This window comes from Hyaena hyaena, unplaced genomic scaffold (genome assembly GCF_003009895.1).
Source record: "Hyaena hyaena isolate Hyena2069 unplaced genomic scaffold, ASM300989v1 scaffold_0, whole genome shotgun sequence".
Classification (NCBI taxonomy): domain Eukaryota; kingdom Metazoa; phylum Chordata; class Mammalia; order Carnivora; family Hyaenidae; genus Hyaena; species Hyaena hyaena.
In genome coordinates, this window is record NW_024080632.1 from 1393116 (window position 1) to 1406830 (window position 13715).

A 13715-nucleotide genomic window follows, 5' to 3' on the forward strand; every position below is an offset into this window, starting at 1 on the left:
CCACGACAGGGGAGTCAGTGCTTAGCCTGTGAGGTCTGTTAAGCATCATCTCAACAGGCCTTTACTTATTTGCTTCCGACAGTCTCAAAGGCGCGGGGACCAGAGGGCAGCAGGCTGTGGAGCGACGTAAAGGCAGCTATGGCACGGAGAGGAAGAGCAGCAGCTCATCAAAGCCGCAGCCAACACGGACCCTGCCTGTCCCACCCACGTGTTCAACACCTATTTGCTTGATGAACCAGAATCTTTCTCGGGTTTTCTGCGCAAGCAGCGCCGGGGCCGTAGAAGTCCCTCCAGCGGGCGCCCAATCCAGACCCTTCCCACCCTTCCTTCCCGCTGCCCCCTCCCCGCCCCCCTCTAAAGGCATATCCACCAGGGTTACTGCTGGGCTCTACATCCTCGTGGCTTCCTAGTGGCCCTCAGAACACCACCCACGCCCCACGTTTGCCCCGCAGCCCCTCTCCCGCTTGGCTCTGCACCCTGCTTTCTCGGGACCTCGGCACAGGCTCGCTCTCCTCTGCCCCCGGGGCCGACCCCCATCTTCTCACAGTGGCGTCTTCCCTGGTGTCTGGTCAGACCTTGTCTCCTTTCCTTGCTGACCATGGACCCAGAATGACACGCTCACTCTAGGGCGCGAGAAGCTCACCACGCTTGGTGGCCACCAGCCCCGGGGACACACACAGGGCGCACCGGCTGAAAGAAGTCAGTGCCTGGTACCTGGGTCTGCAGAATACCCAGGGAAAGCCACGTGACGCACACAGAAGCCTGTCCCCAAACCGGAAACCATTCAGGGCGCAGCTGAGGTGGCGTGTCCATGAGCAGCCGGTTGCACAAGGCAGGTGAGATGGGGGAATAGTCCTGCCCACGAGTGGGCACTAGGCTTGTGTCCCTCACCCTGGGTTAAAACAGAAATACCTGGGGCATGTGGGTGGCTTAGTCGGTTAAGCGTCTGACTTCAGTTCAGGTCATGATCTCACAATTCATGGGTTCAAGCCCCGTGTCAGGCTCTGTGCCAACAGCTCAGAGCCTGGAGCTGCTTCAGATCCTGTGTCTCCCTCTCTCTCTGCTCCTCCCCAGCTCGCACGCTGGCTCTCCCTCAAAAATAAATAAACGTTAAAAACATTTTTTAAATAGAAATATCTGATGTGTCGTGTGCCCTACTGTTCTGGGTTTTGACAAGGGTGTGGCGTCAGCACACACACATTCACACGCATACATGTGCTCGTGTGTAAATACGTGCCTTTCCGCACATATGGACATTTGCATACACACAACCACGCATACACACACACGTGCACGCGCACACACGACCAGAATTTATAAAAGCCACCAAGTTTGTGTCATGAACCTTACGGTTTCCCTTAGAGATGTAGAGACAAACACAAGCACGCACGCACCTACCGCTGACTCGGCAGCCGGCCAGGTGTGGCCCAGCCAGAGCACACCTGCCCAGCCCACTGCACCCGGGTGCACGTGGGCCGTAAGCAGACTGGGCAGGGCTGTGGCGGGGGTCACGTGCACACGACTGCTGCACAGGGATGGCAGGCCACCAGACGGAAGGAACTCGGGTCACTTGGGTGACCCTGCAAAGCCAAGCCACCTACCCAGCCCCCCCAGCCGCCTTCCTTTACTTCAAAGATATCACAGGGGAAACTCTTTCTGACTGAGCCAAATGTGGAGGCACTCATCACAGATGAGCCTGCACCCCAACGACCACAACTTATCCCCGGTAAGCCTGTGTGCAACTTTCTCTGTGACGGCAGAAGCCGCGAGTTAGGGGACACGGCTGGGCCCTCAGAGGGAGTTTATTCCCCATGAGACACGGCCCTGGGACCTTGAAGCCCGAGGGGACGGTCTCTTCTGGCCGCACACGCCCATGATGATGGTGGTGAGGAGGCCAAGAAGACACCTCTCCCAAGCCTTGCGGGATTCAGGCCATTTACTGGGGGCTCACCAGGGGCCAGGGATCCAGATGAGGCAGCAAATCTGGGGTCTCCAAAGGCTCGGAACGCAGGGACAGGGACCAGCAGGCAGGTGCCCACAGCAAGAGGAATAGGTTTGGGGCCAGTGCAGAGGAGGCATGGCACAAAAGGGGGAGGGGTCAGAGAGCAAGGGACCCCGACACGGTGCTCCAACATCTCTAGGATCGTCTGCAGGGGCGAGGAGGTAGGGGTGGGCACGGTGTGAGTGAGAAGGGGCTGCCCCCCTAGAGAAAGTTCCCAGAGGTGGGCAGACAGAGCCGGAGGAGGAACAGCTGCTTGGGGGCTCACAGGCTGGGGGAGGTCCCCTCCCCCACAGGCCAGGCGGCAGCGAAGGCCCCATGCTCCTGGCGGGGCGGGGGGACAGGCATGGTGGAGATCAAGGAGGAGTAGGGAGGAGGAGATGGCTGCGGGGGGGGGGGGGGGTGCCAGCAGGTGCTCGCAGGACGCCACGGGGCCAAGGCACATCCCTGGAGAGTCGGGCGCCGCGGGCGCTCGATGGCTGTCGCTCAGACCATCTGTCTCTCGTTAATGAAGTTGTCCAGCGCGGCTTGTTAAGAAGGACGCATGGGCTCAGCCAGCCTGGGCAGTCTGCACAGCAGGTCAGCCCGCACGACTCCTCGGGCACAGGGGGTCGAAGGGGTCAGCCCGAGTCCTGGGAGGCAGGGAGGCCGGTCCATGGACCCATGGGGAGGACGCCCCCAGCCCGGGGTCGGTCACACGGTGTGGGGACCACTGGCCCGTCGTCCCCAGTGGCAGGACCTGGCCGTGTTGGCAGAGGCAGGCAGGCCGAGCCCCCAGACGTGCCGGGCGGAAATGCGAGGTTCCGTGCTCAGCGGAGTTAAGGCTGCGCATGGAATCAGGCTTCCCTAACTGGTCGATGTTAAAATAGGAAGATTATCCTGGATTATTCAACGGGAGCCACGGGAATCTCAGAGGTCTTCTGTGTGGAGGGGGGAGGCTAGGGCTGCCACAGGCTCTGGGGACCGAGGGAGGAGCCACCGGCCAAGGACGAGGAAGCCTCTGGAGGCTGGAAAAGGCAAGGTCTCCCGGGCGCCTGCAGGAGGAGCACAGTGGCACCTGTGTGTGGACTCACGGCCACAGGAAATGACTAGGAAAAAGGTAGCAGGTGCTCTTTAAAATGCTCACACTTCCAGACTCCCTTGCAGCGAGGGGTGGCTGTGTGGCCCACGGGGTGGGGTCTCCACAAAACCCACTGTTTGTCAGATTAGAAGGGGACAGACTGAGGGTGGGGCTGTCCGCGGCTCACCCAGCCCTCCTGTCACTTCCTCCTTCTTCCTGCCACAACAGGACGGGAGCCGGGAGGGGGGCGGGGCTCCTGCAGCCACGCACGGCCCCAGGCACTCTCCTGCCTCCAGCGCCCGGGACGGGAGAAAAGGCTGCCCAGATTCGGTGACATGCAGCCAGACATGCAGCTCCTGCAATGACAAGTGCTGTCGTCCAGGCACTTGGCCACCTGGAAGGGGGGGGGGGAGCCCGAGTAAGGACAGTGGCCTCCTCTGGGGTGCCGACTTCACGCTGCGAAGTCCTTGCTGGCCATCTGGTGATCCGGTACGGGCGCTAAACACCAGGGGCCCGGGAAGGCCCAGCCACTTGGCCGAACACCTCCCCCAGGGAGGGGCTCCCGGCTGGTCCCTCAGCACAAGCGGCATGTGGACCTCGGAGCCCGCACACCCCCCACAGAAAACACGCCAGCATGCCGCACGTGGACACACGTGTGCATGTATATGTGCGTGTATATATACGTATATATATATGTGTGTGTTTATTGCATACATTCTCAGCACTTTTTCCCCCGTGTTTTGTAATCCAGAAAAAAAGGGATTCAAGAAAGGCTTTCATTGTGCTCAGCGTTTAAAAATACAGAAAGGAACGTTAGGATTACAGGAGTCAATTAATGTGCGGAACTAAAAAGTGCGTCCCGACCACCAGGCCATGACACCCGTGACTCGATGCACAACTGCTGATCATGTGGCTGTGACGCGAGGCCCCCAGAGCTCCGGGTGGAGGCGCGGCGAGGCCGTGTCCCGAGGCCACGCAGCTCCACCTGGGGAGGCCCCCAGGTGCCCGCCGACTTCCTGAGAGCACCACCACCCCACAGGAGACATCCGGTTCCGCGAACGCCCCGCAAACCAGATAACGAATGCTACAACGTGGCTAAACCGTTCAAAGTCCGTGAAATAGAGACCCTGTGAAAGCACTAAATCGTCATGTTCTCCAGAGGGAGCTTCCGTCTGCGCACCCGCGCGGGCCGGCAGGTGTGACACACGGCCCCACCAGGACCACGGGTACTCGGAGTGTGACGCCCAGACACGCAGGAGTGGTCGGCTGTGCATGACAGTTCACGGGCAACTGCGGATGACAGGCCCTGAGCGACGACGCCCAGAGCCAGGAGAACACACAGATTTACACCTTAGGAGAGCGAAAGGGGCCGCAGGTGGAGGTGCGCCGCTCAGCTTCCCGCGGCGCGTGCGAGAACACCGGCTCGAAGACGCACACACCCTCCCAGCCCTGCCACGCGCTCAGCCAAACGGCCCCATCGGCCCCAGAGGTCGGGACGGGCTCTGGGAAGACGCGGGCACCCCCCAGAGCCAAAAGAGCAGGGACGACTCTTCCCCGAGCCCATGGACACCTGCTTCCCAAGGGCTGTCCGTCTCCGGTTATTTCTGGGACACACGAGAGCCCGCACAGGAGCGTGTGGCAGAGCGCGAGCCGGTCCCGGGTCAGAAGTCCTGCAGCTCGGGGATGTCCCTGTACAGATCCAGGGTCTCGGGGTTCGAGAAGGCCCCGCGGTGCTCCACGGCTCTGCCGGCAATGATCTGCTTCACGGCCACTTCCACTTTCTTGCCGTTGAGGGTATACTGCCGGGGGCGGGGGAGGGGGGCGGAGAAGACAGGCACAATCGTTACCTGAGCCTGAGCCCCGGGGAAAGACCCTCCACCTGCAGCCCGACGGAGGGTGACCCGGCTGCCCGGCAGGCGTGCCCGGAAGGGGGCTCTCCACCTCGGGAGCCATGGGGCAGCTGGGGGCCAATGCCTTAAACCGGGTCCATCCCCTAGAGCATGAAGTAGGGGCGCTAGTGCCTACCCCCACCGCCCCATGGCTTTAGGCAGGGCTCGCGGGACTCACTGTTAGACTATTTCGGTTTTGCCAACTTTCCTTGGTTATACCTCCCTGTGTCGTCAGACCAGCGGTCGCTGCCGTGTGAGCAGCGGCTGGCTTCCTGCAGCCTCGTCACTGATCAACTGGCCAGCGCGCTCCGCCCACGAGCCTCCCCAAACCTCCCCAAATCCTTCCTCGGAACCCCTCGTCTAGGCCAGAGTCCTCCCAGATGTTCAAAGCTCCCTCTAAAATCCACGCCTGGTGGGTTCGGCCCGCGGTCCCAAAAGGCGTCTTGCGGCCGTGCGGGCGCTGGGCCGGGAGGCAGGAGAACAGAGCCCGTTAGTAAAACTGCCTGGGCCCTGATCTCTCCTCCACCGGCACCGTTTTTTTGTTGTTGTATTTTTTTAACCTGAGATGTAATTAAAATTCATTCACTTGAAAGACTCAGGCGACATGTAAGCTAATTAAGGACCCAGGCACGGGCTTCCGGGGGGCTGCCTGTCACCTGGGCGTCAGCCCCTCTCACCCCGAAATGCAAGCTTCACGTGCTTCGTGTGCGTGTAAGCTGTGCACTGCAGCCCCAAGAGCAGCTCCGGGGAGCTAATAATTCACATGTTCCGTCGGCTGACAAAGCAGAGGAGACCTCATTCCGTTTCGGAAGAAATCCTGCTATTGTTCCCTCTGGCAAGAGGCTGCCGGGAGGCAGAGACGGCGGGCTCGGGCCTCCCTGACGGAAACGTCACCTGCCTCCTGTCAGGACAGGCCAGGCCTTGCCACCGTGAGCGGGACAAAGATGTGCCGGGGTCGGGGTAGCCGTGCCCCCAGCCTCGCGGTGGCTGCCAGCCCCGCCGTGCCCCTGATGCCCCAAGTCCCCTTGGCTGGGTCACGCCCCCCCGCCCCAGTTTGGTGACACACAGCGACAGCCCAATCCATCAGCTCAGGCCACGGGGATCTGGAAATACAGGGCCCTCAAAAGCCTCAAGAAACCCTTGAAATGACTCCCCAGCCCAAGCAGAGGAGACCGCGCCTGGGAACCGAGCATAGAGAGCAGAGAGAGCCCAGGCGCCAGGCCAAGGACAGAGACACGGCCTCCACTTCCCATGTCCCAGCTGACTTCTCATGAGAAGCACAGTTGGGGAATGACCCTCCCGGCAGCGGAGGGCACACGTTCTGTCTCAATAAGAGAAAGCCAAGGGGAAGATCAAACTCTAGTACTTCAGAATGTTCCAGAGGCACACAGAACTGGTTGACTGAAGGAAAGCCTTGGGCCCTCATTAGGAGAAGGCAGTGAGTGTCACTAACTCAAGAAGTCCTTCCATCCCCGCGAGAGCCACTGTCTCTGGAGCCATCGGAGCCACCAACCGGGAGAGACAGACATGGACAGACTCCCAAGCTGTGCATTAACCAAAATGTGAAAGACGTGTGCGGACGGTGTAAGGAGTCCCAGCCCCTGCCTGTACCTCACACACGCACCCCTGCTCAGGGCAACTCTAGGGCTCTGCTTCGGCTGCCCCCCCAGGGCCCTGCTTCAGCTGGGCTCCCCCTCAGTGAACAGCTATTCCACAGGCCTCTGAGACAGCCCGGCTCATCTATGCATTCAGCGTGCTCTGTGCACACGTGTGCGCACACACGGCACTTTCTGCTGGGGGCCGACGGACACATTCGCCTGGTCAGCGGTCCGAGTGAACACTGAGACCCCATCTGGGCACGCCTCCTGCCCCACTCAGAGCCTAAACAACGTGGAAAGGGGGAGCAGCTTTCTGGCCACAAGCCTCTAAACAGACTCAAATCTTCTTTCCACAGGCAAGACTCAAAATTAAAAGGCAAGAGCGACAGCACTCCAGCGGCTCTTTGTAAAGTTAAAATTAATTTTCTCATTAATAATTTTGAGAACCCCCCAGGCCTGCACCGGGGAGAAGCCAGGTGGGTGTGCAGGGCTGGGCCCGCCTGCCCTCTCAACACAGGTATTCAGCACAATTTACTTTAAATGCAAGTGAGGAAGGGTTAAAAAAAGAGAGACACGGTGGGGGAGAAAGGGAAGATGGCGTTGCCAGGCAACGCGCACAAACGATATAAAGCGGGGCCAAGCTGGTCGGGAGAGCCCCCCAGTGTGGGGGGCACTGGGGTCGGCGCTGCCGGGGGGGGGCCCAGGAGCCCGGCGGGGCACCTACCGGGATGCCCTTGGTCTCCAGGATGATGCTGGGCACGTGGCGTGCGGACAGGCCGTGGCGGATGGCGCTGCGGATGCTGTTCACCAGGTCGGGACCGAAGGTGTGGCCGGACGCCATCTTCAGGAACAGAAGGACGCGCTCCTCCCCATCTCTGTTGTACTGGGGGACACAGAGGCTGTCCGTCACCTCCTCGAAGGCCTCCACTGCAAGCACAGGGGAAGAGGCTCACGCTCGCACCGGCCCCCTGAGCCTGATGCCCCGGCCCCTGCTGGGGAAGAGCCCCTCAGGGGGACAAGCAGACCGCCCATCACTGGCCAGAGTCACAGCCGCAGCTTAAGCTGAACGGTTACAAGAAGCCAAACACGGGCCTGACTTGCTTAAAACTAGCAATGAATTTAAACACAGAAAGGAAACAAGTCCCCATGCTGGGGACTCCACGGGTGGGGGGGACTCCGCGGGTTGGGGGGCTCCACGGGTGGGGGGGACTCCACGGGTCAGGGGAACAACAGCTGGAAGCAGACGGATGACTTCTCCGCCCCGGCTGCACCAACAACCCCGATGTGGCATCAGCAGGACGGCACCTGCTTGGGAGGCTGATTTTATGACCTTGGTGGGCATTTTAAAGGCCGCGGATGACTGTGCAGCTGTCTTTGTTTAGTGTCCTGAATGGTGCTGTGTGACCTCCAGCAATCACACAACCTCTCTATGCCTCTTCACCCCTAAAAAGTAGACACAATTAAGCAACCCAAGGTAGCTCGCTGTGTAGATAAAATGTATCGGAGCACATACATTTATCACATAAAATGTATGTGACCGCTCTGGGTTCTGGTGAGTACATGCAACGTGGACGAGGTAAGTTCTGGAGAGAAGGACATGTTCACAAATGTCCCTTCTCACAGCTGAGGCAAATGGGGCAGAGTTGTGCCAAAAGTTGGGGCTTTGAAAAGCAGGCTCTGAGCCCCCCCAGGACACCCCTTCCTTCCTTCCTTCTGGGGTTACTTGAGAAAAATTTTAGGAGCAAGGGGAAATGCGTACCAATGTTATAGATTTCCGAACTGCCGAATCGCACTCCGTTGGGGTTGAGCGTGCCGTCACTGGAAAGAGAGACAAGGTCACCAACACGGAGGGGCTCCTGAGTGAGGCACGTCACCCGGGGTCCGGGGATGGGGGCCGTCACCCCCTTTCCACACGGCAACCCTGAGCCCCTCACGGAGGCTCCCTCCCCTGCCCTTTATCCCCAGCAGCCACTTCTCTCTCAACCCCAGGCCAGACCACAAGGGAGTCCCCTTTGTGTGGAAACACCTGTCCCCCCACTGTCCCCTCCCCCCTGTGCAGGTGTGGCGTGCGCCGAATATGCACACACACACCCTTGTCCTGAAAGGGCCTGTGCCCCGTGGGCGGACGCTGGCCAGGCCACACCCTGCGCCCAGGGCTCCTCCCCTACCCTGGGGCACCCTGGATCAGGCCGGGAGCCCTCAGGAGCAGACGCAGGGCGCCCCGGCCCCGCCCCCAGCCGCGCCCCCGCCGGGGTGTCTCTGGAGGACCCTCACCTCCGGCCCAGCATGATGATGCCCCCGGTCTTGGGGTTGATTCTGCAGTAGTCGCCGTGCGCCCAGACACCTGCAGGGAGGCAGAGGTGCCGGGTCACCCCGAGGAGAAGGGGTCCCGGCTGGCTGCCCGGACAGACACCCACGGCAGGCAGGCCGGTAACAGGATGCCCACGATTCCACAACGTGACTCTCGTCAGCAGATGCAGCTGAGGCTCAGAAAGGCAGAAGGGACAGGGCTGGGGAGCCGGGGGGGGGGAGTGTGAACAGCCCCTGCCCCAGGAGCACCCCTTCCGGTGGGGGCCCCGTGCCCCCGGAGCCCACACGCACCAGCATGGGAGAAACGGCAGTCCTGCGGGCAATGACAGGGACCCCGGGGAAGTCAGGGGGCACGAGCCCGGCAGTGAGGATGCGGGCAGGGCGGGCAAGGTCAGTGGGAGCGTGGAGGCGGGGGTAGGGGAGGCCCTCTGGGTGAAGGGTGGAAGCACAGGCCACGCCTCAGGAGGCCAGCATGCTCTGGGGCAGCTGAGAAAGCCGGTCTGGAGGGGTCGGCGTTCTTGGAGGAGAAAACCAGCCCGAGCAGCAGGGAGGCTCCCGCGTCAGTCTGAGCGACGCAGGCCTGAGCTAAGGCACCAGTGTGTGGACGGAGCTAACTGGCCGGTGGAACCTGGGGACGAGGAAGGTGGTGGGGGCAGGCGGGTCACAGGTGACCCCGAACCCAGCCAGCTGCGTGCCCCTGTGCGGCGGGGTCCTGGGCTGCAGCGAAGCTAGTGTCGCCGGGGATGAAGGCTCCAGCCTCGGCCACGCCCTCCCGAGGGGCTGCCACGGGAGCGGCTGAACCAGCCAGAGGCCTCCTCGGGGAGATGCGGTGACTCTCGACCAGCCACACAAACGGAGGCCAGACGGTGTGAACAGTCAGAGGCACGTGGCCTCCAGAAGCGAGGCGGCCCCTGCGGCCCCGAACGGGAAGGTGCCAAATAAACCAGCTGCGGGATCCTCACGGAGAGCACCTCTCCCTGGCCCATCCTAGAGATGCTTCCGGACTCGAGGGCTGACCTGCTTGGCTCACAGCTGCCCGGGAGGCGCCCCCCCAACAGCACCCTCTGCTTACACCCTCCCTTGTTCACGGTCACGACTGCACGCTGCCCGGAGCGTGGACTAGGGCTCCTGACGAGACGGAGGCCAGGACGCCTGTCCGTCCGCAGGGAGCGTGGTTCTTGGGACAGTTTGAGAACAAAGGACCCCTGAGCTCATTTATCTGACGGCCTCGAGGTCCTTCCTCCGTCCTCCGCAAGCTAAAGAAGGAACTCCTCTTCCTCACGCCACTTGCAAAACAGTCACCTCCACCAACAGGGAGAGATCCCGGGACCGCAGGTGGTGTGTGGGGCGCCCGCAGGCGCACAGGGGCTAGGTGCTCAGGGCACCAGCTTTGGGGCGCAGTCCCGGGTCTCGGAAAGCTGCAGACACAGCAGGGCCTGTCCTGCCCAGCAGGGACCCCGGTGTCCCAGGAGTCTGATAATTAATGCAAGGCTCCGGAAACGGGGACAAATCGGAAGGCACAAATGCACCCTGAAGGAGTAGTCACTTGTAGAAACGCGGAGAAATGCTTCCGCCTTATACAAAACGCAGTCGGGAGGAAGAATTCACAAGGGGCTGGTGGCCTGGTGCCAGGCAGTCACAGCCTTCCTCGCGGGTCTCCGCGGGCCCCCAGCTCCCACTGTGTGCGTGGCAGACTGGCTCTGCTTCTGCCCCAGGTCACCGATGGTGCCCCGGGCCCAGCACGCCAGCGTGAACGGGGAGACCCGCCTTGCTCCTTTCCCCTCTGGAGACCCAGCGTAGGAAGCCCCTTATGGAGCACGCGCTCTTGCACGTCACAGAACGGCAGCAAGGCTTCCCGCGTACACGGATGCGCCATCATGGTTAAGTCCATAGGCACACGCTCTCTCTTACTGCAGGACCCAGGGCTCCAGAAGGTAGGACTCGGGCCTCCTTCTGCTTTGAACTCCTGCTGATGAGGCCTGAGGGCAGTCGGAGCCGTGACCGTACCATCTAGGTCAACGTCTCGTCAGCTCACGGGCAGGCCAGGGTCCCATGTGCAACTTGTCCTCTGCACTTCTCTGTACCCAGTGTGTTTCCATTTTTGCCTTGGCTGCCAAGGAACTCAGCGCTGAAGTCACTGCTCTGTGGAATGAGCACCATCTACGTCTTTCTTCAGTCTGCTTTTAATTCCTATTTACGTTTTTACTAGGCTTTTAAGAATTATTAGTTGTCATGAGGAAAACCGAAGCGGCTCCTAATTCCCCCACTCAGACAGCCCTTTGTCGTACGTTTATTCACAGACAGACACGTAGATTTCCTTTCCAAACACAGAAGCGACTACGCTCTCTGTGCTGAACCACTTCTCACTGACTGACTTCCTGGGTATACTGCTGCCTGCTTACATTTTCTCCCGGCCTGATGGTGTCTGCTTCCTGCTACAGAAAAGACAACCTTGCCTTCCAACTGTTTTCTTTAATCATCAGTTCTGCGGCAGTGTAAGAATCCGCCAGCGCCGGGGCGTGGAGAGGCCGGCAGGTTCAATGCCTCCATGGGCCACGGCTTCCGAGTCCCGTTACCTTAGCCGCCGCCCTCTGTGCCTGCTGCTCCCTATGCCGCACCCACTCCCGAGAAGTATCTGAGGAAGCCGCTTACAAAACCGACTACACGAGGAGATTCGTTAAAGAGAATCAGAAACTCTGTCCTGAGGGGAAGGGGACTCCGTGTTTCAACTCCTCTTGGCCTGTTTCTAAGACAGAAGCCGCCGCCCTCGCCCCCGGGGTCACCTGAGGAACACCTGTCTCCATATTCGTGCTCTTCGTACCGCCCTCACCGCGTGGACCGCCGCGCACTGGCGGGATCCGAGGTGGGGCCCGGCCCCACGACTCCCGAGTGATGGGGCGGTGCCAGGACGGCGGTCCCCCGCAGGCTGTGCAAGCGCGCGGGGCCACGCGGGGCACGGGAGCGGGAGCGCTCCGTGAGCCGCTCTGCCACCGGCGGCCCCGGCCCTTCCCGGCTGTCCGCCGTGGCTAATGCAACTCGGATCACTCTCCAGAGACCGAAGCGCGTCCCTGGGCTAAACCGCTCAGGGGCCCAGGGTCTGCCGGGCTGCGGCTCCTCCACGCAGCAGGTCAGCCGGGCCACGAAACAAGGCACGGGGGGCAGGCGGCAGAGCTCGGAACGGACACCTCCCCGCTGTGGGCAAGGCGTCACTCGGAACAGGATCCGCAAGGGTGTCAGGCTGGGAGAGGGAGGAGCGGGTCGTAAGCCATCCCGCCGGCGCAGCGCTGCAGGACCGGGTGAGGGCGCGTGCTGCAGGACGGCAGAGTCCCGAGCCAGAATCCGCCTGAACACGTCCTCTCTCTGGAAGCTGGCGCAGCCCTCAGTAAGCGAGCGCACCCTCCCGCAGGCACCCAGGGGCGCGGGCCAGCTCCCGGCAGCAGCGACCGGGGCCCAGGGGCCACGCGCACAGGGGCCGGTTAAGGATAAACCATACCCAGATGCCGGTGTCACCGGACGGCTTCAAGCAGGTGACAAGATTCTGAGCCGACGTTCCCGCCACCCTACTGGCGGAAGGGGCTGTGAAGGGGCGGGAAGCTCCCGCGCACGCGGAGGGGACGCACCCAGGCGCGGAGTCGAAGGCAGGGCGGGGGCCGAGGCTGCAGCCCGGGCACGTACCTGGGAACTTGGAGAAGTAGGCCTTCCGGTACTTGCTCCCGTTCTCGTCGTTCCAGAAGTGCGTGGGCTGGCAGGGGATGGGCTTGGTGCACACCAGCTCTCCGCTCTCGCCCCACACGGCCGTGCCTGGCTCAGGGAGAAGCAGGCGCCGCCTGAGCACACACGGCAGCCACGCCCTGGCACTCCCCCGCCCCCACCCACACGCCCACCCACAGCCCGCACAGCTCACGTCAGCGCCACCCCACTGGGAGCCGAGCTCATCCCGCCCCGAGCACCTTCCCTCCCGACGCGTCCTGCGAACAGCTCTTGGAAAGGTAATTCGCTTTTCCCACACCAGAGTGAATACTTTCACTCCACCGACACTGTCCTGCGTGTCGCCAAGCCGTGTGAACACCCCGTCTGCGTGTGTCCAGCACCCCGTGCCCTCCCAGCGCCGAGGGGGGAAGTCACTTCTGTGCTACGTGCTGCTCGGGGCTTTAATCTCCCGGGTGCGATCACCACCACCATTCCTCCTGAAGATGCCCCCGTCTCCCTCCGGTGCCCAGCTGTTCCCTGCACACCCCATGGGAGCACCGTGCACACCCCACACCACGGGGAGCACCCACCCACGCCGCCGCGGGGAGCACCCACGCACACCACACACCACGGGGAGCACCCACACACACCACGGGGAGCACCCGCAAGCATCACGGGGTCCCATCAGCCCCAGTGCATCCACAGAAGCCCCTGGGTTATTGCGTGTCCTCAACCTCGCCTAGCTCACATCACCCCACAGCACCCCCAAAATAGAGGACAGGAGGACGGGTGACTGTGTGCCTCTGGAAGCGTCGGTTTCTCTGCCAGGAACATCTCCCTCCCGACCAGGCTACTGGACGTGGCAGCAGCCTGTACCAAGGGAAATGGTTCGGACGGTGGGGAGGAAAACAGCATACAGAACTGAGAACTTTTGTGAGCAAGGACTCCAGGCAGCACCAGGGAAAAGCCTTCTTCGGAAAATCAGAACTGATCCTCAGAAAGGTCTCTGGCAACCTTCTCCGTGAACTTAGGAGACACCCTTCCTGCACTCCCCCGGCTCGCAGCTGGTGCAGCCACCACTGCTGCTGTCTGTCTCTCTCCCTCATTCAAACGCGGCTGGCATAACGTCCCACGTACTCCGCCAGGTTAAAATAACAGTGGCTGCAGTG

At 61.7% G+C, this 13715-nt stretch overlaps 1 protein-coding gene across 2 annotated transcripts in view; it reads right to left on the minus strand.

The window, feature by feature from the left end:
• Positions 1-3747: 3747 nt before the first annotated feature.
• The window catches only part of AACS (acetoacetyl-CoA synthetase), a 48141-nt gene continuing 38173 nt past the window's right edge, over positions 3748-13715 (minus strand). Inside the window, exons 14-18 of one of the 2 annotated variants that reach the window (XM_039254924.1) lie at positions 12532-12657; positions 8821-8890; positions 8306-8364; positions 7271-7429; positions 3748-4858 (exon numbers count right to left, since the gene is read on the minus strand). In XM_039254924.1, the coding sequence (XP_039110855.1) occupies positions 4404-4858; positions 7271-7429; positions 8306-8364; positions 8821-8890; positions 12532-12657 (869 nt within the window). In that variant the 3' untranslated portion in view covers positions 3748-4403. Of the gene's footprint in view, positions 4859-7270; positions 7474-8305; positions 8365-8820; positions 8891-12531; positions 12658-13715 lie in introns of both variants that reach the window. The other variant, XM_039254845.1, reaches the window with a different exon arrangement.